Raw genomic sequence first — 26,853 nt, forward strand, 5'->3', positions numbered from 1 at the left:
TATGTACTGTCACTGACTGTAAGTGTAAACCACTAATGTAAATAATATGAATCCATAATGAAAATGGAACGAAAATAAATAAATACTATCACACTTAATTCTTCAATTTGATAGTCAAATACTTTAACTTCTTATTTTCGGTTAAGATTCTTGTACTTTTACTTAAGTATCGTTTTCAAGTACCTATTTTTCTTTTGACTTTATAGCTGTTCATTTGCAATGCTCATGTTACGCCTTTGGAGGGCGATATTGTAATTGAACGCTGTATCTTGTTCCTAAGTGAAGAATCTGAAGAAGAAAGCAAGCGGTATACTTCCGGATTAATGCTGACGCGTCCCTCTTGTGCTCTCCTAGCGACGTGTCAGTCTTCTTGTGTCCGCAGCCGAGCAGTCAACTAGGACGCTCATTCACTCCTCGCAGTTATGGCACCTAAAGTGAACAGCAAACAGCAGTCAGAGGAAGACCTTCTCCTCCAGGACTTCAGCAGAAACCTCTCGACGAAGTCCACCGCGCTGTTTTACGCGAATGCTCTCATTGTTTCTGCCATCCCCATCTGTAAGTACTTAGCCTCTGCTAGTTTCTAACTGCAAGCAGCAACTATTAATGAGAAGACGTTGCATTCGATGCTACAATTAAAATGAATATAATTTGCAATCAGCTACAATTGAGATACAACGCGGTGATCAGCTAACGTTAGCATAACTGCATTGCTACAGGTAGGCTTTTTCCAAAGGAAGCTCAATGTAACCTGTGGTATGTAATCACTATGACGTCATGTTTGATTTGGTTCCTGTGTCTGTAGGGTTGTTCTGGAGGATTTGGCACATGGACCTGGTCCAGTCTGCATTCCTGTACACGGTGATGACTCTGGCTAGCACCTACCTGGTAGCTTTCGCCTACAAGAACGTCAAGTTTGTTCTCAAGCACAAGTAAGATGGACAGATCCCCCCCCCCCATTTAACCAATATACAGGGTGAAGTATGAGGCACTGTGTGATTATTTTAGAAAACACATTATCTCATTAAAAGTTCTCAAACTTGCGTTGTTTCGATGGCGCAGAAATTCACAAACAGTACTTGAAACTTTCCTTCTCACCAGCTCTTGTCAAATATTCTTTCCCATTGCCTCCAGAGTTGCTCAAAAACGCGAGGATGCCGTTTCCAAAGAGGTGACCAGGAAGCTGTCCGAGGCTGACAATCGCAAGATGTCCCGCAAGGAGAAAGACGAGAGGTGAAACGTGCTGTTGAGAATGACATCTTCTTTATAAACCGTAAACTACATATATTGGCCCTTTAGCACAATATTGAAGTTGCTGTTTTCTGTTTGCCTAGAATCCTGTGGAAGAAGAACGAGGTCGCTGACTACGAGGCCACCACCTTCTCCATCTTCTACAACAACACTCTCTTCCTGGTGCTCGTCATCATCGCCTCCTTCTTCCTGCTCAAGAACTTCAACCCTGCCGTGTATCCTTTCTTATCATCCCACACAAACAATTCAGTAGAAAGTGTTTAATGTGAAACAAACAAAAAAGGTAGCTTTTGCCTTGACAGTTTTTTTCCCACAGCAACTACATCTTGTCAATCGGCGCTTCCTCGGGACTCATCGCTCTGCTGTCCACCGGATCCAAGTAGATGATGATAGAGTGAGGAAGGGCGGGATTTTTGGGGTTGAGTACTTTTGACAAAAGTCGGGAATGGGGAACAATGTCGCATTTCAACTTCATGAAATTCATGAAGTTCATTCAAAAATCTGGAGGCTCTTTCTCCAGGTGTATCTTTTTTGTAACAATAAAAAAAATACCCCATGATATGTGGTCATTGATTGTATTTCTAAATCAACTAATTAAAAAAATGACTGTTTCCTTTGGCAAAACATTTATTCAGGGACTGGCACATATAAACGTTATGCATAGAAAATAACACTTATGGTTGGCATGTGGCCTCAACTCAAAACAGGTTCCCACCCACCCACAACGAGATGATTGTTTTTCAGTCTAAACAAGAATGGACATTTGTAGCTCAGTTTTAAATGAAGTTATACCGGTTACTGATATTAGAACCATTATCATACCAGGCTATCATAACTTACTAACTTCAGACTTGTGTCCTCTTCACACGTAACAAAATGAAACTCATGCTGGTTGAGTGGTAAAACCTCACCCAGACTGTTAAGTCATCTTTCCACGCACAAATGTACTTACGTAGGGCTGGACCCGTTGTTACCTTCCGCAACAACTGACATCACATCGTCACGCATCCTTTGAATGGATCAACTTCGCTGCCTGGTCGCTACATCGTTAAATAATAATGTGCAATTATTATTTGAGGACCGCTGGTTGAAAGACCAATATGTTAACAAAATGAGTCTTTTGGAACTTGATGATGAATAATTTCTCCTGACAAATGAAATACCCCAGTGAGCTGTTTTATTGTTGAAAATTAAGAATACACTCTGAGAATGAGTGACTCAACAATGCAACTTCAAAATAACTATTTACATCATATTAATAACCATATACAGTAGTGTACATTTTTGAAATCTTGTGGATGTGTGTTAATATGTTACAAGGCATACCCTAACATTCTACAAAATGTACATGAAAATAAACCTGTTAATTAAACTACTGCTCCAATGTCACTACTACAGTAGCCTATAAGGAATACTTTTAAAGTATACATTTTTTACATGAAATCAGTAATAATTATAATGCAAATAGGCGCGTTTGCTCCATCCACTCAGCAATGCAAGGTTTCAATAATATGCAGAACCTCAAGATACATGAAAGGGAGCGCTTTCTTCTCCTGCATTCACTTCCTTCATTGGCCACATGGGGGCGGCATCTTTCCATCTGGCCAACGGAAATGCGACGTCTTTCCCTGAGGAAGGAAATTAACTAAGCAGCACTTGTTTGAATTGTGTGCTTTGTTGAACCCAAGCAGCAGAGAAAACATGCATCTATTCATTTTTATCTATCAGATTAAGCCTACATAGCCTTTTTTTTAAATATATAGGCCTCTGCACTCAAGTTACTTGCTAGATAGTAAACAATCAGGACTTTTTTGTTAAAAGCATATTTGTTGTCTCCATAATTCCCGAGACATTGCCACTCACGTTTATGTGTGTGCGTATGTGTATTGCATCCTAAGCTATTTTGACTGTTGCTAAAATGTACCAATATTAATGAGCCAAGCAGATTCGAGTCATTTGGGAGCATACAAGTTGGTAGTAGTGTAACACTCAAATGAAAGCCGCTTTCACACTCCCTGTAAGGGACACAAAAAGCCACAAAGGTGAGAAGCTTTACACTCAGCGCCGACTTTTACCACCGTGTTGTGTTGAAAGTTTTTTTTTGACTCACTTAAGGTGGACCGAAAAAAGTCTGCATGTCAAATGCCTTTTTTTTTTTTTGTTCAAGTGAAAACTGCGACCAAGAAAAATCATTTAAGCGATAAACTTCCTACATTAATATGCCCTTAACCTGCTCTGCTATTTGGAACTGTTCATAATTCCCTCCACCTCGACTAAGTTCCCGCAGAAGAAAAACAGCCCAAAAGCATGCTCACAAAAACTTGGCATTTGAACAGGGGTGTGTAGACTTTGTATACCCGCTGTAGGTCTTTTCTGATTTAATGCTGTGTTGCTGTGAATGCAAGCACAATCGTGTCAATCAGCTGCCTTACTGGGTTCTGTGTGAAAGTCCAACAAGCTTTTCTTTTCTGGCTCGGATGCAGTTAGTGGCGTTTTTTTTGGGGGGGGGGGGGGGGGGAGGCTTAACTTGCTCCCACTGTACATACAAGTTGCTATCAAGCAAGGCACTTTTTCTTGAAACACTCCTGATGTGCCATTTGCTATATATACACTCGTAGAGAAGTCACTTGAGAGCAGGGGTGGGCAAAGTATGGCAAGCACTGTACAATCCACGTTGTTCTTTAATCAAACCCACTTAGCATTTACATGATTGATGCATTCATTTAACTGTTTCCCCCCTAAAAAAATTGTTAATAACATAACAGGAAATGTTACATGCATACACATTATTTTGTAGTGTAATAACAAATTAGTTAATTTCTAATTAAAATAATTATGTTGGTAGTTTTGTCTTGAAGTGCAGTTGCCACAGTGAGTCACTCACATGATTTGTTTGGCGCAGTTTTTACGCTGGATGACCTTACTGACACAAACCTCCATATATTTTTTTTATGCCTCCTTGGAACTGGCAGTGGCTGGGTATTATTATTTTATTATTAAAATAAATTATTTCATTTTATATAATTTTACATTCACATTGTATCTTCCTCATCTACTACTGGCGAGGCCCATTTGTCCACCTGCCGGTCTCTTGGTGCAGCTGTGTGAGGTTCTCAAACTATTTAATTTCATATGTAGTTACTTCATATGTACCTATGGCTAAAACGCAAAATATGGAGCGTCATTGCTTGTAGTTCAATAAAATATAATACAGTTGAGTACAGCATACAGGTAGAGCCTAAAAATATTTCCCGATAAGACCACCAGGGGTCGCAGTTTTTCCCATTTCAGCGAGTTGGTGCGCGATTGTCCAGTTCTGTCGCGATTGGCAACGTCGCTCTGTGCACGTCGGTCCTAAAATAAAATTAAAATAAATACATCAAAAATAGAATGTATTCCTTGAGCACAAACGTTTGCCCACCTCTGCTCTAAACATTAACACGCTACGCTAAGCTGAACTAGAAGCGTCAAAGAGAGGTTTATCAGGTTCCCCTCGTGGAACCGAGCAGGTCGGCTCACACCGACCAGGTCATGCAATGCGGGGTCTGTTCCAGTCTGGAGCAAGCCACAGCAGGTCCGTGGTAGCGGTTTGACAAGTCTGTAGCATCCTTGACCTCTCGGCGGTCCTACAAGCAAGGTCTAGGAGCGGTAGTCCCTCTTACTGTACGGCTTGTTGCCCAGAATGTGGTCGATTTCAGACACCACGTGAGACGTCATCTTGGGAAGGACCTGGATGATGTGACACGTGATTATTGATACCGGGAGGATGTCAGAAATATACAGAAATAAAGTTTGATTGAGAAGATGTTAACATAGTTTTGACAATGCCGCCAGAGTGCAAAAACTGAAAAGAACAGTTCATTTATTGTTTATCAGGTGTGTCAATGCATCTTGAACATGGGTGCATGTGTCCGTGTTCTCACCTGTATGGCCCCAAGGTTCTCTGTGAGCTGCTCGGGGTTGGATGTTCCCAACAGGACTGAACTCACACCTTCATTCCTTAAACACCATGCTGCAGACACAAGACGAGGTGGAAGCTCGAATTGTTGTGAACTGGTGCGTTTGACTATATGCTTTTTATTTTAAATTATCTGTATGCAACTACAGTACTTGTTTGAGATTTTTTTTTTTTTTTAAAGAAAGGAAGGTATTGATTTGTTTTTTAGGTGACGACAAGTATTAGAACCAAGAGGGTGGCCTGCACTGTGGTGCCTGTTGTTTAATTTGTTCCATGACTACGCTCATAAGTCAAATAACTTGCATCTCAATGAATGGTAACGCCATTAAGCTGTTCCAGTCCCCCAATACAACACTTAAAAAAAAAAAATCTTACAATATTGTACCGTACTTTATAAAGCCATACAGTAGTAATATAAATAAAAAGAAAAAAATAATTGAATAGGTTTTGCATCCGTTCATCATGCAGCTCCTTCTGGTGTGCGCCTTGGCCGCCAGGAAGCAGTACAGTATAATTTATACGTACAAATGAAGGAGAGATTGATCATTTTTCCACAGAGGATAAAGAATATGTGACTATTTTAAAATAATCAGTCTACATGTGTTGCTGCACAGTTTGTTGAAATATCCTTTGTTAAAGATGTATAACAATGCAAGATAAAGGCCAGTTTCCTTAGCTCGTGTCTGGTGCTTAGGATTGTGTATAAGCTATCGTATAAGGCAAAGCTATGTGGTTTGTTTAGTAAATATAGGCTACAATGTGTAATTCTCTTATGTTTATGTTTAGTTTGACGATAAACTTCAACTGTGAGCGGCAATCATCGGCTTAAAGCCATCACTTGGTCTCTTTTTTGGAGGATACTTGATGTGAAGTGTGCTGAGTCCGCTGCCAACACCAATCAATAAATCAATAAATCGATCAATCAATCAATCAATCAATCAATCAATCAATCAATCAATCAATCAATCAAACAATCAATCAATCAATCAAGTAATTTTTTTTACTCCTCTCGATTATGTCATTGTTTTAAAGACGTAGTGGAAATGTAATCAATTTCCATTGCCCTAGCCTTTATCTTTAAACCAAGAGCACCATCTAGAGGAGTAAAAAAAAATGACAAGCACGAGTGCAGCAGCGAGACTGAAGTCTGTCTTACCCACAGCCAGTTGAGGTAACGTGCAGCCCAGCTTCTCTGCCATGTGGTTGAGCTCCTTCAGCTTGGCCTGCTGCTTTCGTCCGTCTTCGCTCACTATTTTTTCTTTAAGCCATTGATACGACTAGAACAGTAAGAAAGCGGGAAAGTGAAAAAGGTGAGCTCACCTTTGTGTATTTCAAATGTATTATTTCAACACGCAGCATGCCACAAGTGCGCCAGACCGCTCAATTAAAGTCTTTAATTAAGCTAACATTACGGAATGTGAGAGGAAGCCAGAGGCCCCCGAGGAAAAATCCAAATTGTGCACATACCTTCATGGAAGCCCTGGAACATTCAGGAATGCCATTCTCATATTTCCCTGTGATGATGCCGCACGCCAGCGGCGACCAAGTCATCGCTCCCACTCCTGCAACGGGACTACGCGCGTCAATAAATAACTGTGGGAAGTAGACGATACGACGGCGAAGACTCCTTGCCTATCTTGTGATAAAGTTCAGGAAGTTGCACTTCCACTTTCTCCCTCTGGAAAAGATGGTACTCCGCCTGCTCACACACCGGAGGGATCAGATTAAACTGTCTTGCCACTGAGTACGCCTCCTGCAAGAACAAAGACGGACCAAGAATTGGGAAGCCAGATGGATTCATTAGTCTGCTTCTTTGTCATTATAGAAGATTGGGGAGGGGGAAAGAATTGAAGGCGGGCAGACACCGATGGCCTGGGACAGACTTAAAGAGAGGAGAGATGGATGAGAGAGGTTTAATCAAATGGTGGCAATCAGGCACTTAATGTTAATTAAAGTCAGCAAATCAATATTCCATCTACTTTGTAGTTCCGACTCCAAATGAGTACAATTAAAAATAATTGTAATTTTGGTCAAGAATAGCTTTTTTTTATTTTATTATTATTACAAATTGTTCCATTGCAAATTACATTATTTATTTATGTATTTATTTTCATGCTTACCATGATCTCCATGGCCGTCCACCGAGATGTTCCCCAGTACATTGCCATGCCTTGGTTGATGACATAGGTCATGGCCCGGACGATCTCTGTTAGATAAACACAAACCGTCATTTAGTTGAGGTGACTGGGAAAATATTTTGAAAATGTGATTTTGTGTGTGTGTGTGTGTGTGTGGGTGTGTGTGTGTGTGTGTGTGTGTGTGTGTGTGTGTGTGTGTGTGTGTGTGTGTGTGTGTGTTTTAAATGCAAATACTGTAGCTGTATTCATCACTAATGTTTTTAAAACACTCTCAAGAAAAAAGAAAAACTGTCCTAGCAAGATTTTTTTTTTGTTAAAAAAAATTATATATTTTTTTGACTGATAGCTTTTGTAAAATTGTGAGAAAAAAAGTGATCTACTCAATTTACCACTACAACAAAAAAAAACAATTTGGGTCAAAATTGGACCGATCCACTACTTTGGTCAAATTGGCCCAACGTTAGAAATTTGTGGTGTTGACCCCCAAATTAGGTCATTTTCTAAAAAGTAATCCCACAAATTTGAGAAAGTTGGATCAAATTGACCCAAGGAGGGGATCTGTCCATTTTTGACCCAAATTGGGTTATTTTTATACCCAACTGTCCATTATGTTTTTTTTTTTAATGATTGTATTTTTTTTCTGCTGTATGTGTACACAGTACAGTAATTAAAATATACCCAACACATTTTTTTGTGTTTTTATGCTATGATTTTTTTGGGTGTATTTTTTATGCTGTATGTGTTTTATGTCTGGCATAATATATGGTCCAGTCTAATCTTGGCCTCCCAGAAGTAGTTGCGACTGGGACAGAGTAAATTGTCGACAAATGGATCTTCTCCCCAAAAATGTAAAGTAAACAACAAATGAATACAGATGGGATAGCACACAGCTGCATCTTTTGAATGCAGTAATCATTACTGATCCCAATCCACCAACCTACCAAACTCACGTAGTGAAGCTTATGTTCTAGCCTACCACAGCTCTAATGATGCAATTAGCGCTCAAACAGTGCTGACAGCAGGAGCCAACAAAAACTCAGACTTGGGACTGTCATTAGGGCCATACATCATCACCCCGGCACAGAACTCTAATTACACTATACAATCTCTCTCAGTAATAGCGTCACACTTATTTTCCTGCTTCTAGGTGAAGCGATGTAGTACGAAGGTTAAGAACAGGGTAGGACGGAAGCAAAAAGTAAGACACGGAGAACTATACTAAATTGACTCAAGGTTAAATTCTGCACACACAAAAAAGAAGCCCTAGAACTTACAGATGAGCTACTGCCGCACTATACAGAACCCAGAACTAAACCCTATCGAACAACTGTGGAATGAACTTGAACGGAAAGTCATTTAACTCTTCCAAAAAGTCTTCCCAGAAAAGTAGAAGCTGTTATTACCACTTTCTTCAGGTGTTTAAAAAGAAAAGTGCTCCAAATGTGACGTAACTATGAAAAGAATCTGAGCAAGTCAAATTTAGTAAGTTTGTACATAGCCAAGGAGAGAGAGAGAGAGAGAGAGAGAGAGAGAGAGAGAGAGAGAGAGAGAGAGAGAGAGAGAGAGAGAGAGAGAGAGAGGAAAAATGAATACTTTCTGTGCACCCCAAAAACAAAACTCTGGGGTGATTAAAAATTATTATTCTAACAAACTCCACTAGGAGGTGCTAACAACCTTATTACCACCGCTTGTTTACGGCAGTAGCCATGTCTTACGGCAGCCTCAATGGTCACCTAATCTGTTAATACATAGTATTCACTGGCGTCACGGGATCGCGAGCCCACCCTGCTTCTATTGAGTTTACACTGAATGCTATTTTGTTATTGACGAATGTCAACGTTACTTGTGTAAGCAAGACGTATGCGGAAGATTTAGCGCAACACTCTTTGTATCGGTACACGTTGAAACGTTTGGTTGATTGAATCGATTGGATTACAAACATTTGCCGATACTGCTCGCACCGGACGACTTGAAAACGTATGCTCTGAGGTAGGATGGCTCTCAAAACACGGACATTCTTGCGTCTTCTGTACTGTCGGATTTTATTGGTTGCTATGTGCATTTATCGATTGTGAATTCAAGGTGAAGAATCTGTAAAGAAAATGTTTTTAAACCAAGTAGCTAGTTCCCCCGAACACGCTAGCTACTAGCGCTAGCATGTTACAATGAAAACAACAACAACATTGTTGATTCATCGCTTATTTTCGTACACTTTAACAACAATTTAAACTTTTGGGCTGCTGGGAAAGGAAAATAAGAGACCTTGGAGAGGGTATTTGGAGAGATCTCAAAATCTAACATAATTGACCACAAATCTATTTTTAGCCAGAGCTAGCCACGGCTAGCGGCTCACAATCGCATTATGGTAAAAGCATTTTGACCATCTTACAGTAACACTTACCTTAATCAAAATGGTCAGAACACACTTTGGTAGACTTTGTCGGTTGGAAATCCTTTCGATGTATCTTTGTAATTCTGGACACTTTTTTGCCGTTCCCATTCGACATTCCATGGACCAGCATCCCCAAGTGGGGCAAATGACGGCATGTGAATACTATCTAGAAGTTTCATTTCACATTTTTGTTCGCCCAATTTTGCACCCCTGTGAAGCGGTTTGTGAAAATCCAGAATGAATGAACAAATGAATAAATCAAAGTAACTTGTCGTAAGCAACACGGGCGCTCCTCAGCATTTGGATTGTGTTGTCCCGCTGGCTGTTTGCCCCACCAAAGGCGTGCTGGGTCGATAGGTGGGGGTCGGTGACGTCATGCGAATACTATGTATAAAAACAATTGATGAACTTCCATGAAGCTGTGAATTCATGACATAAATCACAAAGGGGGGGGGGGGTTCTAAAATGATACCCAGTCAGTATAACTAACCGCAATCATCCTCATACCATCCAGTTGCTGGGAAAGCGACAACATTATGAGTGGTGTGCGTGTGTGGGAGGCGTTAAAGGCACCCTTGGCCAATGGCCACACCACAAACCTCGCTAAGCATCTGAGACGTAATCACAACATAATGTGAGAAGGTTGACCAGCGGCATGCAAATACACCAAATAAATATTAATTACAATCTGCCACCAGCTGCCTGGGTCCATGTGTCATTTGACTCCGACATCTTTGTTCCACCACAACCTGCCAGTTCAACTTAAATGGTCCAGCCAATTTGGAACATTACTCACTCCATGCAAACAAACACACTTTTGGAACGTTACTGATGCAGGTTTGAATGTAAAATAAATGATAAGGTCAATTATAAGGACAAGATTGTGGAGTTGTGGACACAATTTTCAAGTGATTGTGCTTTCACAGGCGCCCCAGAAGGTGAGTGCCTCACCTTCCATTGGGGTGTTGCTGTCAGGGCGGTTGGCAAAAACCACATCGACGTACTCCAGCTGCATTCTCTGTAGAGAGCCTTTCAGCCCTGAGTGGCACACGTGAGGGCGCATTTAGATGGACAAAACCTTATTTTCGTCCATTGACTTCATTGAAGTCCATCAAGTTGTAGCGTTTTATAAAGACGGGAAAATGAAGCTTCATGAAGCACTTAAATTCCTATAGAATAGATGGCGCTCTTGGTTTAGATAAAGGTTAGTGCAACGTAACTTCAGCCATCTAGAGAAGTAAAAAAATTATATATATATGTATGTATCATGAAGCTTCATTTGCCCATCGCTATCGTTTTAGCCATACCTTCAATAATGTGCTTTCTAGACAGGCCTCTTTCGGTCTCTGCTCTGATGGCACAAAAATAAATTATGCACAACATTTGATTTATTTGTTGTCAGTGCAGCTATGACCGGCATAAGTTATGTAACTGTAATATAACTGTAAATATTCCAAATATTCTCTCCAATTTTTTTTTATATATATATTGTTGCACTGTAGAACTCGTCACTTACTTTCCTCCCCAGTAAAGTTTGGTTGTGATGACCAAGCTGGATCTCCTACAAAATAGCAAAAGAGAGAATGAAAGGAGCCTTGAAAGATGGTTGCCGTATTGATTGCATGCTCGGTAGTGAATTGCCTTCAGGGTCAATACAGCATCTTTTTTGTCTTATTTACCACTCTAGTCTTCAAATCAGACTGTTTCTGTCTACAGTCACTATTTAAGTCTAGTTGCTTTGGCGTTCTTGTCATCACTATTCCAATCACAGGCCGTTTGGTGTTGATTTTGTTTCTCTTTGAGTGTCTTTTATGGCGGCAAGATGGATTGAGCTTATACCGTATATAACATTACTGTCATTACCTCCAGCACTTCTTCTTGATAATGCTTCCAAGAATCACTTCGGCCCTGCAAGGCAGAATGAAAATGACTGCAATCACATTTTGATGCGATGATTTTATGGGCAACACATAATAAAAGAAACCTTGATTTGGTTTTGATTGCACACTATAGAAAAATGGGTATGCCATTGTAGCACACAATCGGAACAAAACCTCCATTTCAGTTAACAACATCCCAACATAATACTTGTTGCTGCCAGTTGGAGCGGAAGTGCGGAAAAAACCTGAGAAGCTCGAACAACACCAACCTGCCACCCGCATAGACTTCAGCTGTGTCGAACAGGTTGACCCCGCTCTCGTAGGCAATGGTCATCAGCTGCTCTGCAACCTGGCAACATACGATTAACCGTGAGGACTGAAAGCTCCATCTCATAATAAGCAACATGCTTGAATGTCCAGGAATGAGACAACCGTGCTACCACTGAGCCATGCCGCACCGGCATGACCCCGATATGACCCAATTGATCTTTATAATGAAGAAAAAAATGCCTCCTTCATATGTAAGAATGTATCAAAATACAGCATGTTTAATATTATGAACCAGTAAATATAAATACGCAACAAAAATACTCACAAACAATAAAGCAAGTGCAATTTCCACTTTTTACTCCACAATTAATTCATAAATATGTTACTACAGTAACAGGTAAAATATTTCCGAATCCCGCAAACACTGTATTTTATTTGATACGTTCAATAACTGTATTACGATCACAACATGTAATATGAAGGCTTCCTCGAAAGATTTATAGTAAATGTTCTTTTTGCGTGTATTCTTGTGTTTTTACTTCAGGTCAAATGGCTCAGCCTTAAAATTCAATCGCTTCCCATTAAATATGATCACAATAAAGGATGAAAACATGACAAGTCCATAAAAATGGGTACTAAAAAATGATTTTAACAAGTTATTATTGCAGCCAAACTGCTCCCGTGGGACGTTGAAGCTGCACAAGCTCAGCTTGAAAAATCAATTCTAGTGAGCCAATGATAAAAATAGTCGGGCTGATGTCATCTCGCAGCCTCCGCCTCAACTCCGGTCCTCCCTTTTATCTTCTCTTCAAAAGCCTCAAGGACACCCAGTAAGCAGGAGAGCAGGGAGCAACAATACACAGATGTTGAAAGAGTCTGCATCTCTTTGCTCTTCAGACCAAATCAATTAAAAAAAAAAAACTTTGGGGTTTTTGTAATGCACCAACATTGCTTGTCCAGAAGTTAAGCAAAAGCTCAATTCAGTAACAAACAGTTTTGGTCCGACAGAATCTCAGAAAGGTCAGCTTTTATACTGTATTGTTAGGATTGCCGGAGACGCTAAATGAGTAGGGATGGAACGATATCCAAACATCACGATACAATATTATCACGAAAGGAAGGTCACGATACGATATTTATCATGATATTGTGGGGAGGTTGGCGATACAAAAAAAAGGGTCACAATAGTGTAAAAAATTAGCTCATACTAAAAAACACACACACATAATATTGTGCTTTTATATATATATATATATATATATACAGTATATTGAGGCACTTACACATAAGCATATTATGTTCCCCTTCATCTGACCATTAGTGTGGATTTTAAAACATAGAAGGGCCAAAACATGCCTTGTGAAAATTAAATTGCACAAAAAAAAACTAGCCACCAGAGGGTGCCATAACTGCACAAATGGAAATCAACCCCGACGTTTTTAACCGATGTGCTGCTTTTAATATCGTGACATGATGACGATAATATATTGTAGCAATTTTAATATCGCAATATCACAATATTGTCGTTATCGTTACATCCCTATAAATCAGTGGTCTCAAACCCGTGGCCCGGGAGCCATTTGCTGCCCACATATTGACATTTGGCGGCCCCTACTTGACATCAAAGTTTAATGTTAGTGCGGCCTCTACCTTTTTTCTGCTGCTCCATAGCCCTGCACGTTTAGTGTGTGTTTCTTTTTTTTCTTTTTTTTTAATAAACACTTATGGGTAACTATAGCTTAGGCTCATGACAGCTTTGGGTGAAATACAATTTCGATGTGACACGAGTTTAAAGAAAAGATATCCTGTCACCCAGTCCAGTCGTGTCTTCCTCAAAACGTGCCGTGAAGAAAAGGTTGGCCAAATTCAAGAAAAGCAGAGAACATAATGTTGAATATCTTGAATGCCGGAAAAAGTTGTGGTGCTCAAGAAATCCGACACCATTACTCAACTAGACACGTTGGTACGACCAGGTCACCAATGTTAATGTTCTGAACTGTAATTAAGATTCAGAAGACTGGACAAGTTGTACTTTTCTTTTTTCATGTGAAGACATGTATCATCCAGTGAGCAAAAAAAAATAAAAATCTTGGTTAACTCAAGAAAGAAGGCGACTCAAACCTCCCACATGCAACCCACACAACACTGGCTTCATGGCTACCACATGCGGCATCCACACACACACACGTGTCTGTCTGCATCAGTGTTAACAAATTCCAATTTCCAACTCATCATTCTTCTTCTTCTTCTTCTGCTGCTGCTCACAAAGAAGTGAAGGAAAACACACATTCAATATTTAACAGTAGCAACACACTCATAGGCAAGGATGAGTTCATTTGAAATGTTTCAATGCTGTTTCGATAAACCTTAGGCTTGCAGATATCCCCTTGATGGATTACAGAAGGGCTCAATCCCGATCGTGTACCTGCTGACCAAGTGCTCTGATGTAAACAGAGGAACAAATTATCTTTAATTAAAGGGCAAGAGTAAAGTCCACCATGTTGAGCCAATGATCATCTATCACAATAAAAAAGTGTCTCGTTGCCAGCAGGTATTGTCTAATAAAGTTATGCCCCTCCTTAATCCTAATCAGATTTACTTGAGGCATTGTGTTGATCGGTTGATGTTGATGAGCAGGGTCCACACGTATTGGTTAATTTTCAATTTCAAGGGCTTTCAAGCATAGATACCGTTTCTGTCCTCTAATCGGAACTAAAACTGTGAAAGTGACAGGATGACACTGGTGACGTTGACATTGAATAATGCCGTGTGACTCCATAGCACAAAGTCTTTAGGGTAAAACAAATAATAGTAGTTACATAAGTCTGTGGGTCCCTTGCATTGTGCACTCTGTGTTGTGTGCATTCGTGCGATTAGAGATACCGCAACAAGGCGATGCAATCGAGGCAATCGCCCTGGGTCCCGAATTGACGGGTGCCTTGAGAAACAGCTGACATTGACCCCGTAACAAATGGGTCCAGGGAGAACAAGTTTTAGTCTAAATGTAGTCATCTGATTGTATTTTAATTTTAATCCAATTTTAGTGGATGAAAAAAAGAGCAATTTTAGTCGACTAAATTGACGGTTTCCCTTCAGCATACATTTCAACTTTTATACAGAAAATTATAACACACCTATTTGTAACTGTAGTTTAACCCGCAAGACGCATTTAATACAACGGTGTCTTTATTCATTGTAATGTTGAACTGACAATAATATAACTTAGTTTTCACCTAAATAAAAAAATTCTGAGTACTTTCTGGACCTGGAGTCCCCAACCCTGCTTAAGACACTGTAACAACAATGTATGAGGAATACCCCACGTAGGGCCCCTTACTAGCTGGCTGGTGGCTATGGGGGCCCCATAAGATGTCTATTATTGGTCTGTATCAACGACACAAGTGCAAATCTCCTTCGATGCCGCAAAGACACATTAGGATTTTGGAATCTCCCTAAAGGGACCCCTGATAAGCAGGGTTGTTGTCAAACACATTATATATGATTTCATAAATTGATAATTAATTATCATATTATTTTAACTTAACGTCAATGATATCACAATAAAAGAGCTGTATAAAAAAATAACTTTATAACAATAACAATGTTCAGGTTTGCATGACACTGACACTTTGCATGACATTAATATTACCATAAGAGTCATTTTTAGCAATTACAACTCATTGAAATCCCAAAATGTAAAAAAAATATATATGTTTTTTAATACTTTGTCCTTCACTCCCAAAAACGTATTTATACATTTTTTTATGTTTTTTTATGCAAGAGCATACAGAAGGCTTTGATACAGCTTCTGACATGAAGAGGTTGCTTGAAGAAATTGTAGTTATTACAAAAAACAGCCAGCAGGTGGCAGCAGAGTATAAGAGATCAGGCAGGGTCATGTTGCAACAAGCTCTTTTTGCCAATGTTTTCAACAGGTTTGTGAATAATGATAAAACTTAGCTATATTCTAATACTAATTGCTGCAAAATGGAAACAGATACAAATATACTTTTTTTCCTGATGAAAGAAGAGATTCTAATCTTTCTTTTCTTTTTCTTTTCCATGTTTTTATAGCAATAGAACAGAATATTTTGTGGACCTTGCAAAATCAGTCAAAATCCACTAAAACAGCCGGGAGCGAAGGGGGTTGCTTCAGTGAAAATAGCTGGGAGTGAAACGAGTTAAGAACTGGTCTGCACTACCGCAAGCATTTTTAAAAATGTATTTCTGTAATGTTATCAATCATGAGAAAAGCAAGTGTCTGTTAAAACTGATCATTCGGTTTAAAAATAAAAATAAAAATAAATTGCCAATAAAAGCATGAAAAATAAGAAGAAAATGTATCATACCTCATCTGTTATCTGACCCCCAAACGTCACCCATGTACCTGCAGAGAAAACACAAAGTGACCATTTAAATAGCATCGCTCTGTGAGCTCTGACATATGGAAATAACCCAATGAGGCTGTCATATTTCCAAGAGAAACAAATGATCCTCTGATGAATGATTTTTACATGAGACTGCCTGTTAGCGCGTTGTAATAGTGATGCTGAGTGTAATCGAGTGTCCCGTTTCTTGAAGTGTGCATAATGATTTCAGAATACGTGCTGTCGATTAGCAGGTAAACAATGCTACAGGCATACCAAAGGTGAAATTCCCTCAATGAATTATTAATATAGCTCTGTTGCGAGCGAAAACGCTTCCCATTCAAAACTGTTGCAGCATCTAGGAGTTTACAGTGCCACAAAAAACAAGCTGCGACAGGAACACCAATTTGTTGGCTTCCAACCTTAAAATGCTGCACGGCTTTAGTGTTACTCAGGGGATTGTAAGGGCTGCTTGACAAGTGATAAGGAAGCAAGCCTGCTATTTCTTGTAGAGGTGATCTGCCACCATTCAATTTTATGCACTTTTTCACTTTATGCTTAGTTTCAGGAAAAAAAGGTGCACCAACTACTGGTTCTCTTTTCTCGGGACTATATATGCTTTATTTGATTTACATACAAACATAATCGATTGCGATTCAATATCCAACCTTTTACGTTTGGTTTCGACAGCTATTGGAAGCCGGCTGCTGTTTATTTTAACATTGGAAATATACCACAAGAAAAAGCTCGGCTCGCATTGTGGCTGACCGGCGACCGCAGGTTTAGTGCGACTACATTTCCCATGAATCACAGATAAAGAAGGAGGAAGTAGTTCTTGTTCCGCTATGACCACAACAGGTCTGCAGATGACTGTGTGACTTTATGTAACTGTATGTATAAATGAATAATATATATATATATATATATATATATATATATATATATATATATATATATATATATATATATTGTATATACAGTACTTAATGACTGTCTGTGTCCGAATGTGAACCCTACTCCCTCTATAGTGCCATACTGAGGGGTCACGCCATGTTTTAGGGGTGTCCGAAAGGCCAGGGAGAGAAAATGTAGGGCAGTCAAAATTACCCACAATGCCCTCTGAAAAGTAGTGAACATCGATAATCACTCAACCGGGTTGCTATAGACCGCAATGCATTGTGAGTATGAAAAAAAAATATGGCGCAAGCGCACGAATCAAAGCGATGCATAAAATATATACTACATAAATAATTAATTCGTTCAACAAAGGAAATAAAGTACAGTTTTAAAACATTTTCATTCACAATAAATAGTCGGAGATTTATGCGCCGGTGCGTCATGACGGGTACGGGTGGACATTCGGACACAGCCAATGTGAACGCAAGCATAAATGTGAAAGTAAATAGGAACGAATTGAACTATTAAATTCCTTTTTAATTGGTTTATCGTATGAATTGCTATAACATCTGTGTGATTGACATAAACATGGCCCATGCAATTGACTTGCTGTCAGGACAAAATAAATAAATACATATTAATAATAATAATAAATGAATAAACAAATGAAAATAAAAAATAAATAAATAATTGAAACACAAGTACGTTTAAACATATTTGCTAGTATATTCGAACGTAATTGCAAATACGTACAATCATATTTAAATATGTTCAATATATTTAGGCGTATTTCCACGACGCTGCACTTTTAGCTACCTACGAAACAGTTTTAATTTTATACTCGTCCTGGTCCTGGCACTTGTTTCTAGGCAGAATTCGTTAGGCTCAAGCATGACTAATGGAGAAAAAAAAACCACGTCTCGCCATCTGACCCACCTCTCACCCAGAGCCAGCTGGAAAAGTTTCCAGCCCACCTGTGACCCTAACGAGGACAAACGCTATAGCAAATACAGTAGCAACACAATCTCACCATGCAGAAGTGTTTCCTTTTCCACTCCCACACATAATAATTCTTATATGTCCACTGTTGACTTGTGTTGCTCCATTGTCAACGAGGGATGACAAGGCGTGATAAAAAATGCAGTTAACCACATGCTCAGTTTTATGACAACATATGCCATTAGTACACACATCAGTTGTAACGGCTCCTCGAAGTGTAACTTACAGAAGATGCCCTTGGATGTGTTGTGGTAGTACGAAGCCGCATCCCGTGTGACTGCGTAACATTTGCATCCCCATCATCACAGGCGATGAGGGTTGATTTGAGAATTTTTTTCAAACCAGTAACCATGGCAACGTCATAAGTCTCAGCCACAGCCATTATGTGATTATACAGCAGATTCTATATACAGTGTATATTTCTTATCTACATTTTGCACATATACCTGCGAAATGTGTGTTCTGAACATCTCTACGCGGGCTCAGTCAGCCCTTTAAGCCGTCTCCAGTGCGGCAGAATTGTAATCACTGCTGCGGATGTCCAGTTGCAGCTTTGTGTCTGAGTGGGAGGCTCAGTGTGGGATGAAAACCCTGCAGAGCTCGAGTGTCAAGGCCACAGCACATATGGGATCAACAGAGTTTTTGCTCTTTGATGGAAATTGAATCCCCGGGAACGTCAAACATTTCTTTTTCTCTGGCAACTGCAGGTGGAAAGTGCCGGTGGATGTGCGGAAGGTTGCTATGCAACAATTGTAAAAGTGCATAACTTTGTGAGGCTTGCTCCTGAAGCTTAGACGCATTTAAAGTCAACAGTCAGGCTCAAATGTGACGTCCGGTTCTAGCAAGCTGTCTTCGCAACTCAGGAATGGGAAGCAGTTTCCTGTCTGCACTGTTTTACAGAGCGGATGGAAGCCTCAGATACCAATGGGAGAAGTAATAAACGGTGGAAAGGATTCCTCTGAGGGTCTCCGGAGAGGAGTACCCCACTCACAAGTCTCCCGAGGAAAGAGAGGCACACACGGTCTATGACAAGGAAAAAGCAGGGACTGACTCACAGGAGAGCTGAGCACTCAAAGTGCATCATGGGTAGATGGCATAAAGTTGGCCATCACTGCTGTGAAGTAGGCACTTACCTTCCAAACCGATTCTTCGTGTCCATGTGTCACCCATCTATGCCGCGGCCCAATGGGTGGATTTAAAAAAATATATAATAATGCGTTCAATGAATGGATTTCTGATCATACATTTATGAAAATGTGCGGTTTTGTGTGCATGTGCTTATATTAAAAAATGTGTTTGTTTGTTTACCAATTAACATGCAAATCAAATTCCCCCAAAAAAGGAAAGTGAGTACAAATTAAGAGGAACAGATATTTTTTCCAAACCTAAATACAGAACAAAACAAAAAGAACGATGTATTTCAACTCAAGGTGTCAGTTTGTGGAACAATCTGGATTATAAAATTAAATCATCTCAGTCCATTCGTATTAAAAAAAAAATAAGTATAAAAGCTCAATTACTGCAAAAATATACAGTATATGGCACTAGGCAATGCTCTTGAATCATTTCGTTACCTTAGCTTCTTGACTGCTTAATGTCATTGTCAGCGGTGGGCTGGGAATTTGTTTTTAAAAATCTAAAGCACTTTGAGCTGCATTTTTTTTGTATGAAAAGTGCTATATAAATAAAGATTGATTGGTTGATTTTGTGTCAATTACTATTACTATTATTGTTATTTTTTCATTTTGATTCTACTTTATTTATTTATTTTCTTTTTTTTAATCAGGGGCAGATTTCCACAAGTTTTACTTCTTTCTTTCCTGTTTGATTTCTTTTTTAAATAATGAAATAAAAAATGTTAAACTGAATTGAATTGAAATACTGTAGGTCAGTTTTTATGTACCTTTCTTAAGCATTCAAATACGGTTCTGAGCTCTGTCAGTGGCCGGAACTTTAGCTCACTGGTAATGCTCTGTGAGTCTGGACTGCCAAATAAAAGGGTGTGGGTTTGACCCCAAATCGACTTTTTTTTTTTTTAAAGGGGAAAGAAAGGGAAAAATTATGTTGTATATTAATTTGTCAAGTAAGACTTCACAAGAGATTTACCGTAATTTCTGGACTATAAATCGCTCCGGAGTCGCACTAGGCCAAAAACGCATAATTAGATCAAAAAAAAAACATGCATAAGTCACACTGGGGTATAAGTCGCATTAAGTATATAGTATATTATAGTATAAGTCTAGAATGCCTTCTTGTGGCTGTCTGTGAAATTATATTCCCCCTGGTACATTGTTTTCATGTATAAATCGCAGGAACTGCTAACCTATGAAAAAAAGTGGGACTTAAGTCCATAAAACAAGGTATATTTTTTTGTTTTATGTCCTACCCAAACAGAGGAGACATATAATAACATATTTATAATGTATAGCATCTTTGAGTAAACTTTGAGTATCATTCAAGTATCTGGAGCCCGTCCTCTTTTTTGGAAATGAAAATGTAGTCACTCTGGCTAATATTGCAAAGTCATCAGCACTATGCCTAACACAAACCTTTGGTTCTATTTTTGGGTGTGTTGCACGGCCCGTCTACTGCACTGCCTCTTCAATTTTTTATATTATTGACTTTTTCAGAACAACACTTGAATCACCTTTGACTACTGTGATTTCACTTTCTATTTTGTCCACTTTCGACTGCTGCTTTCAGTGGGCGGAGAGAGCAACATAAACAGTATAACACAGGTTAAAAATAGTGTTACACTTCTTCTTTTTTTCCCCCCCAACGCTGACAATGCAACTTCATGATTCACCTCTCCTGCCCTGCCCTGACACGAGTGATTATTTGCATACATATGAATTCCTCGTGGCCTTTTTGCTTGTTATACATTTATAGGACATGCCATTCGATGGATCCATGAAAGTCCATGAGACGTCTTCAAAGGGTAGTTTTTCTTTAGTTTAGCTTTATTTTGTCTTGTTTGAAAAGATTAGGAATGTTTCCTTAAACTATTGCTCGACTAGTTAATACAAGTTTTGCGACAGGGAAATATCATTTGATTTTGCAGAAGAAAAAATAGTTTGGATGGAGGTAAGAATTTGCACAGGTGAAAAATTGACACGTCCAGTGATTGAGAGGGTCCATTAGAGGAAGAGATACTGCAGTAAGTTATCCTCCACAGCACAAGTCCATCCTCTCGCTGCCTTTTTGCACTGCAGGAGTTTTAATCCAGGGCAAAAACATTACAAGAATTCGTCAATTGATGGCAAGTTAAAATAATTGGACAAAAATAACGAGCTGGTCTACAAGCACTGATGGTCCTGATTATGCGGATTATGAACTTGTAAGTGTGTGTGTATGTGTGTATGTGCACGGCCCCCAACCAATTAGCACTGTGCAGCTATAAAGCCGTTGTAATTATGCAGTGGGATGAAGAGATGCACAGAAAGTTCGGATTGTTCACACAAATCACTTCCTTATGTTAACAACACCATCTGGCTGTCCAGGCTGAATCGTTTATTGAAAATATTAACTTCAATTTCAACTAAATTGGGAGCGGTCTAATTTAGACGAGAGAAGTTGCTTCAAAATATTCGACAAATAAATTCATAAATTCTGTTCTGCCGGATGTGCAATTATTTTCTTTCATTGTCCAGGAAATTTTAATGGCTGTCAATGGCTCACATTATGCACTAAACAACAGATTCAAAATGTAATGAGGGGAAATTAAAGTGACAGAATGAAAAAAAAAAAAGAGAAGAGGATCCACCTTTAAAGGCATACTGCGCCAATATGAAAAAGTTGATGTTGAACCTTTGAGTTGTTTGGTTTGCAAACATGTCATAAACTCTTCATAAAGTCCCGTGAAAAACACGTATATCCATTTTTGTCCTTAGAAAAAAAAAAAATATATATATATAAAACTACATTAAAAAAATGGGCATAAGTGTTTTTCACAGGACAGCAAGAATATTCATTTAATTTAGTTTCTTGTAGTGTGGGAAATATAATTCTACACTATATCATGGACAGGGCTGGACTGACCATCTGCAAACAGGGCAGATGCCCGGTGGGCCGGTCTCTTTTGGGGCCGATGCAGTGCTTTTTAAATTGTTATTTTCTTACATTTTACCCCAAGAGACTGGCCCACAATTTAGAGGGACCAGACCATTAATCCATTTCGAATACAGATAGCAAACTGAAACAATCATAAATAAACATCAGTGACAGGACTACATGTGAGGCAAGAGTCGGGCTGGGCCGGGCCGAGTCAAAATGCTAGGGAATATTGTTATTGAATAACAGAAAGATAAAAAAAAAATCTTTCTTTCTTTCGTAGCCTTTTACACACAATTTATACTAGTAATTGAAGAATCTTATAATACGCTAGTGTACTTTTTTATATCCATAAATACAATATGGTAAATAGTATCTTTGATCAATGCCGGCAAAAGGCTTCCATCTTGTTTGTTACATGTTATGTGTCTCATATTAAGAGTTCAAAGAAGTAGATTCATACACCATATGTCGGGGCTGGAAACATGCTATATAATTTAGCATACTAAAGCATGCTATAATGGAACTCTCAATGTAATCTTTCACTCTATTCACTGCAGTGCTCAGCTACATCGCATCTTAGTATGCCTGCATCCTAAATGTGTGCCATGGCCAGTCATGTCATTTTTAGTCATTTTTAGTCATTTTACCCATTGCCAAGTAAATACAGGGTTGGGTTAAGGTTAACCCTAACCGTAGCCCAGAATCGTTTTAAACATGGCTTATATTGTCATCATAAAAGAAAGAACACGTTAAGCAACATGTGTAAAAAGAGTGTTTTGGCAAGACTACTGGAGTCCAACATTCATGCACTCAAGGCAGCGATGTCAGTTCAACTGTGTTGGCCGCTGAAGCAGTTTGAGACCGTATAGTGCCTTGTACAAGGGCACCCTGACCGTACCCAGAAAACGGATTGGCTATCCTTCCAGCGACAAGTCTCAATTTTTTTTGCTTTTTGGTTACCAGTAAAAATGTTGTCACCCACTGAGACAAGAAAATTAAAAATGTACTTACCGAGTCCTAGGCAAGACACTCGTAGTCCGGATTTTCCAAGGTTCCTGTAGAAACAGAGGAAAACTACTTAAATCAATAATTCCTCAAAACACATACGCACTAACACTTTTTTTTGCATATACACTGCATCACGATAAAATAATGCAATTTATTGCCTGTCAATCCAATGTTCGGAGATTTCCATTAATCTCACGTCGTCAGACAACGCAGCAGCAGAGTAATTGTAGTTGTCGCCAACCTCCCAGTTTCGCCCGCCTGTCAAAATCACTCAAGTGATTTATTGCTGACTTGACTTCAGTGTCGTTCCATATCTGGATAGTTAATTGGGCATCCAAAATAAAGCACCCAAAGGTAATCAATTTTTGATCCCCACAAGACACACAACAGCAGTTTAATCCCATTGCCGCCGACAGCCCAACACTTCTCTTGTCGTTAAGAACAACACGATGAGACTTTGTATAGACTCGCCAAATATTTTTAGTACTTATCGGTTGTTTCACTCCCGTTATGGTTGAATGATTGTGGCTGAGGTGAACAGAAGTCTTCCTCCATTGACTGGAGGAGCAAAGAGGACACTAAGACAGAGGAAGAAAATAAGATTTCCCCCTTTGCGGATACATTGAGAAAGTCATCAGCTCCCTCATTTGTAATCTGTCCCTCAAGTCTCTCGCAAACACTTAGAGGCACATCACCACCACCGCTTATACACACACGCGCGCGCACAGTATGCAGCCGCGCTGGCCCATCAAATATTTATTGAAATTTTAAACCCCTGTAATCGCTTTTCCAAACAGATCTAGCATAACAAGCCTTCCCTGTCAATGAAGCCCTTCAACTTGACTTAAACGCGTCTTCACTTGCCACATGATGGACAGGAATGACTTTCTCTGTATACCTGCCATGATGGCAACATTTGCCTCTTGATGCACTTGAATAAAATGTTCTCCCTTTTTCTTTCTGATGTCACCGTGGTTGTATCATTGGCTTGCTCTTCAGATTCAGAGCAAAAATAATGTTGTATGATAGTTCCACTTAAATCTAATTGTAATCGGTAGAACCACTGAGTCGATATGCAAATGATGTAAACAATATGTATTTGTATTAGATGCCTCATAAGAGTTAAGAGCACTTGTCTATATATATTATATTTTATAGCTCGTTTCGCTTTCACTCTCAAAATATGGGATATTTAAAAAAAATTATATTTCTATTTCCACGAGATATAGACTGAAACGCTTTGATTACAACAACATTAAATGGAAATTTTATGATAATGATGTGTGTATTAGGTGCATTCTGTTTATTACATAGATTTCATAAACAGTTTTTTGAAACATTTTAATACTGTTTAAGACAGGAACTAGAAGTTTCTGATATTTTTTCATTTATATTTATTCTCCATGAGCAATGCCAATATTTATCCCTAAAAAAAACATAGTTTTGTCCGTGAAATAGCAAACATGGCATGTTCCGTGTGGGAAAATGTACTTTCAAGTTCCCCATGTTGATATGAGCCGAGAAATAAGCAGCCCTCTAAATCTGTGACTGTCACGTGAGGAGCAGAATTTGGACCCAAAAGCAGATAGACAGACACGGAAGTGGGAAAAGTAAAAGTCGTTATACAAAGTAACAACAGAGAGCAGGACATGGAAGGAAACTAGACATTCTGGTGTGTCATTCAATAACTCAGCTCAGTTCTAAAAGACAGGATAAAGGCCTATATGACAAATATAAGAATCCAGAATTTTCAAAAATGCTGACTGAAATAGTGACATGTTAGATGATTTTCAATGATTGATTATGACCTGGCCAGACACTTTCCAAAGGTCTCGAATGTCCAAGAAGCATTTACCTTCGTGACCAGCTTGAGTATAAAAATCAAACTGGGAAAAAAAAAAAGGAACAGTGGTGTGCCACAGGAGACCATGACGCTCTTCTCCAACCAGCTGGAAAAGAGCTGACAGAGCCAGATGAGCACACGCTCAATGAGTTGCCTTAAACGTTTGGCAACACAGTCTGTTTTTTTGCTGGTGACGTGCCAACATTTCCAGACCCAAATCAAATCCACCATTCTTTAACGTTCTCCACAATCAGTTCATGCATCTCACAAAGCATCATGTGTTAAAAATGATTAATTTCCTGCCTTCATATTCCATTTGTCTGTCAGCGCCTTTCGCTTCACACAGCGTCTGCTTCTTTCCACTTTCACACGTTTATGCCTCTCGCTCATGGAGGACACTCTTAGAAAGCACAATAAGGTCACTTCAGGTGTAGGTGTTGCGTAAATAACTAAAGTTTGACAAATAAATATTAGATTTTTTTTTTTTAGGAATTATTAGATAAATCATTGACATCCTACCATCATCAGTTTCCAACAAATGTAGCTTCCATCACAAATAAGGTTATAGTATTGTTAAACTTCATTTGCCAAAGCCTACTCACTTCAGGGGAGACTGATGCTGATTAGGAACGTCATTGATCTAATTGTCTTTGACTGTGTAACGAGTTGCTTAAAACAAAATCAACTCATTCATTTATATTAAGTGCAATTCGGACGGCAACATTTAAACATCTAACTTCGGCAAAGTCCTTTCTGTCATACAGGCTGTCGTTATTGCACAGGCTTGATGTAACTAGCAATTAAAAATAAAAGAAAATACACAGGTGCCAAAAGTAAAGTGTTTGTGACAATGATAAACTGCACGAGCCACAGATGAAATAAAGCAGGCAGGAGTCTGACAACAGCCATCATTCAGAAATTAAAAGAAGCGGCGATGCAGCGGTAAATTGGTTTTTCCCGTCGCAGAAGAAAGGAACCATTAATCATACTATAACAACTCAAGAAGTTGACGGAGCAGATATGAAAAGATGCTGTGATACTTTGTCAACAGTCCACTACTTCCAATGAAATGACCAACAATCAAAGGAGGCAACATACTTCAGCCAAACAATAATTTGGCCCTCATTCAAATCCATGTTGAGTCAGCTCCATCTGCATCCTGGGATTAGTCCCCAATAAATAAACACTTAGTGAAAATGACTGCGTTCAGCTGTTTTGCGACCCAGTTGTATTGCTTCAGTAAGACTTAGTGGTTTTACAAAGCTGTGAGCCACATGTGCAGTCACTCCTGAAGCACTGTCATTTATCATTCTAGCAGTTTTTGTGTCTTGAACCAAACTGAGCAATTCAACCATGTCGTGATTGCTTTGAACTCAAATCGTGAGGCCACACCAGCAACATAACCATTAGTTGGGAAACCCTTTTCAAGACTCATATGACTCCCAAGCTGTAGTTCTAAACTGCATAATGAGCAGCTGAAAATCAAAAAATATGTATTCAGATGTGATTAGGATGAATGAACTCACATCATGTTCATACCTGAAAAATACTGTATTAGCAATTGTGGTGCCCGTGGGTGCTATTAAAACCTTGAATAGAATACACAAATCCATACCCAACAATTTACTGTCTTGAATAACCACAAACGTGTACTTCCTGAGGCAATTTACAAGCGTCGTTTACAACATACTGTGTTCATCATTTATTGATGAATGAACCACTGAAAATATAAAAACACTGAGAGCCCCAAAGAGGATGTGTTCTACTCTTTTGGTCATAACCCTGTGATCCTGTCTGCTT

At 39.1% G+C, this 26,853-nt stretch overlaps 2 protein-coding genes across 5 annotated transcripts in view; one reads left to right on the top strand and one right to left on the bottom strand.

The window, feature by feature from the left end:
* Nucleotides 1-316: 316 nt before the first annotated feature.
* Nucleotides 317-1,807, top strand: ssr3 (signal sequence receptor, gamma). The gene is made up of 5 exons (XM_086080133.1): nt 317-555; nt 803-929; nt 1,132-1,230; nt 1,332-1,463; nt 1,565-1,807. The coding sequence occupies exons 1-5, from the start codon at nt 423-425 to the stop codon at nt 1,629-1,631; spliced, it is 558 nt and encodes a 185-aa protein (XP_085936259.1). The 5' UTR covers nt 317-422; the 3' UTR covers nt 1,632-1,807.
* A 601-nt stretch (nt 1,808-2,408) lies between these two features.
* The window catches only part of kcnab1a (potassium voltage-gated channel subfamily A regulatory beta subunit 1a), a 77,109-nt gene continuing 52,664 nt past the window's right edge, over nt 2,409-26,853 (bottom strand). For all 4 annotated transcript variants that reach the window (XM_086080131.1, XM_086080129.1, XM_086080130.1 and 1 more), the window contains exons 2-14: nt 23,214-23,257; nt 16,236-16,273; nt 11,886-11,965; nt 11,600-11,644; nt 11,253-11,297; nt 11,044-11,087; nt 10,688-10,774; nt 7,327-7,412; nt 6,839-6,959; nt 6,674-6,768; nt 6,363-6,483; nt 5,172-5,260; nt 2,409-4,977 (exon numbers count right to left, since the gene is read on the bottom strand). In XM_086080131.1, the coding sequence (XP_085936257.1) occupies nt 4,888-4,977; nt 5,172-5,260; nt 6,363-6,483; nt 6,674-6,768; nt 6,839-6,959; nt 7,327-7,412; nt 10,688-10,774; nt 11,044-11,087; nt 11,253-11,297; nt 11,600-11,644; nt 11,886-11,965; nt 16,236-16,273; nt 23,214-23,257 (985 nt within the window). In that variant the 3' untranslated portion in view covers nt 2,409-4,887. The remainder of the gene's footprint in view (nt 4,978-5,171; nt 5,261-6,362; nt 6,484-6,673; nt 6,769-6,838; nt 6,960-7,326; nt 7,413-10,687; nt 10,775-11,043; nt 11,088-11,252; nt 11,298-11,599; nt 11,645-11,885; nt 11,966-16,235; nt 16,274-23,213; nt 23,258-26,853) is intronic.

Source organism: Leptonotus elevatus, chromosome 7 (assembly GCF_054856555.1).
Source record: "Leptonotus elevatus isolate MCC_2025b chromosome 7, RoL_Lele_1.0, whole genome shotgun sequence".
Lineage (NCBI taxonomy): Eukaryota > Metazoa > Chordata > Actinopteri > Syngnathiformes > Syngnathidae > Leptonotus > Leptonotus elevatus.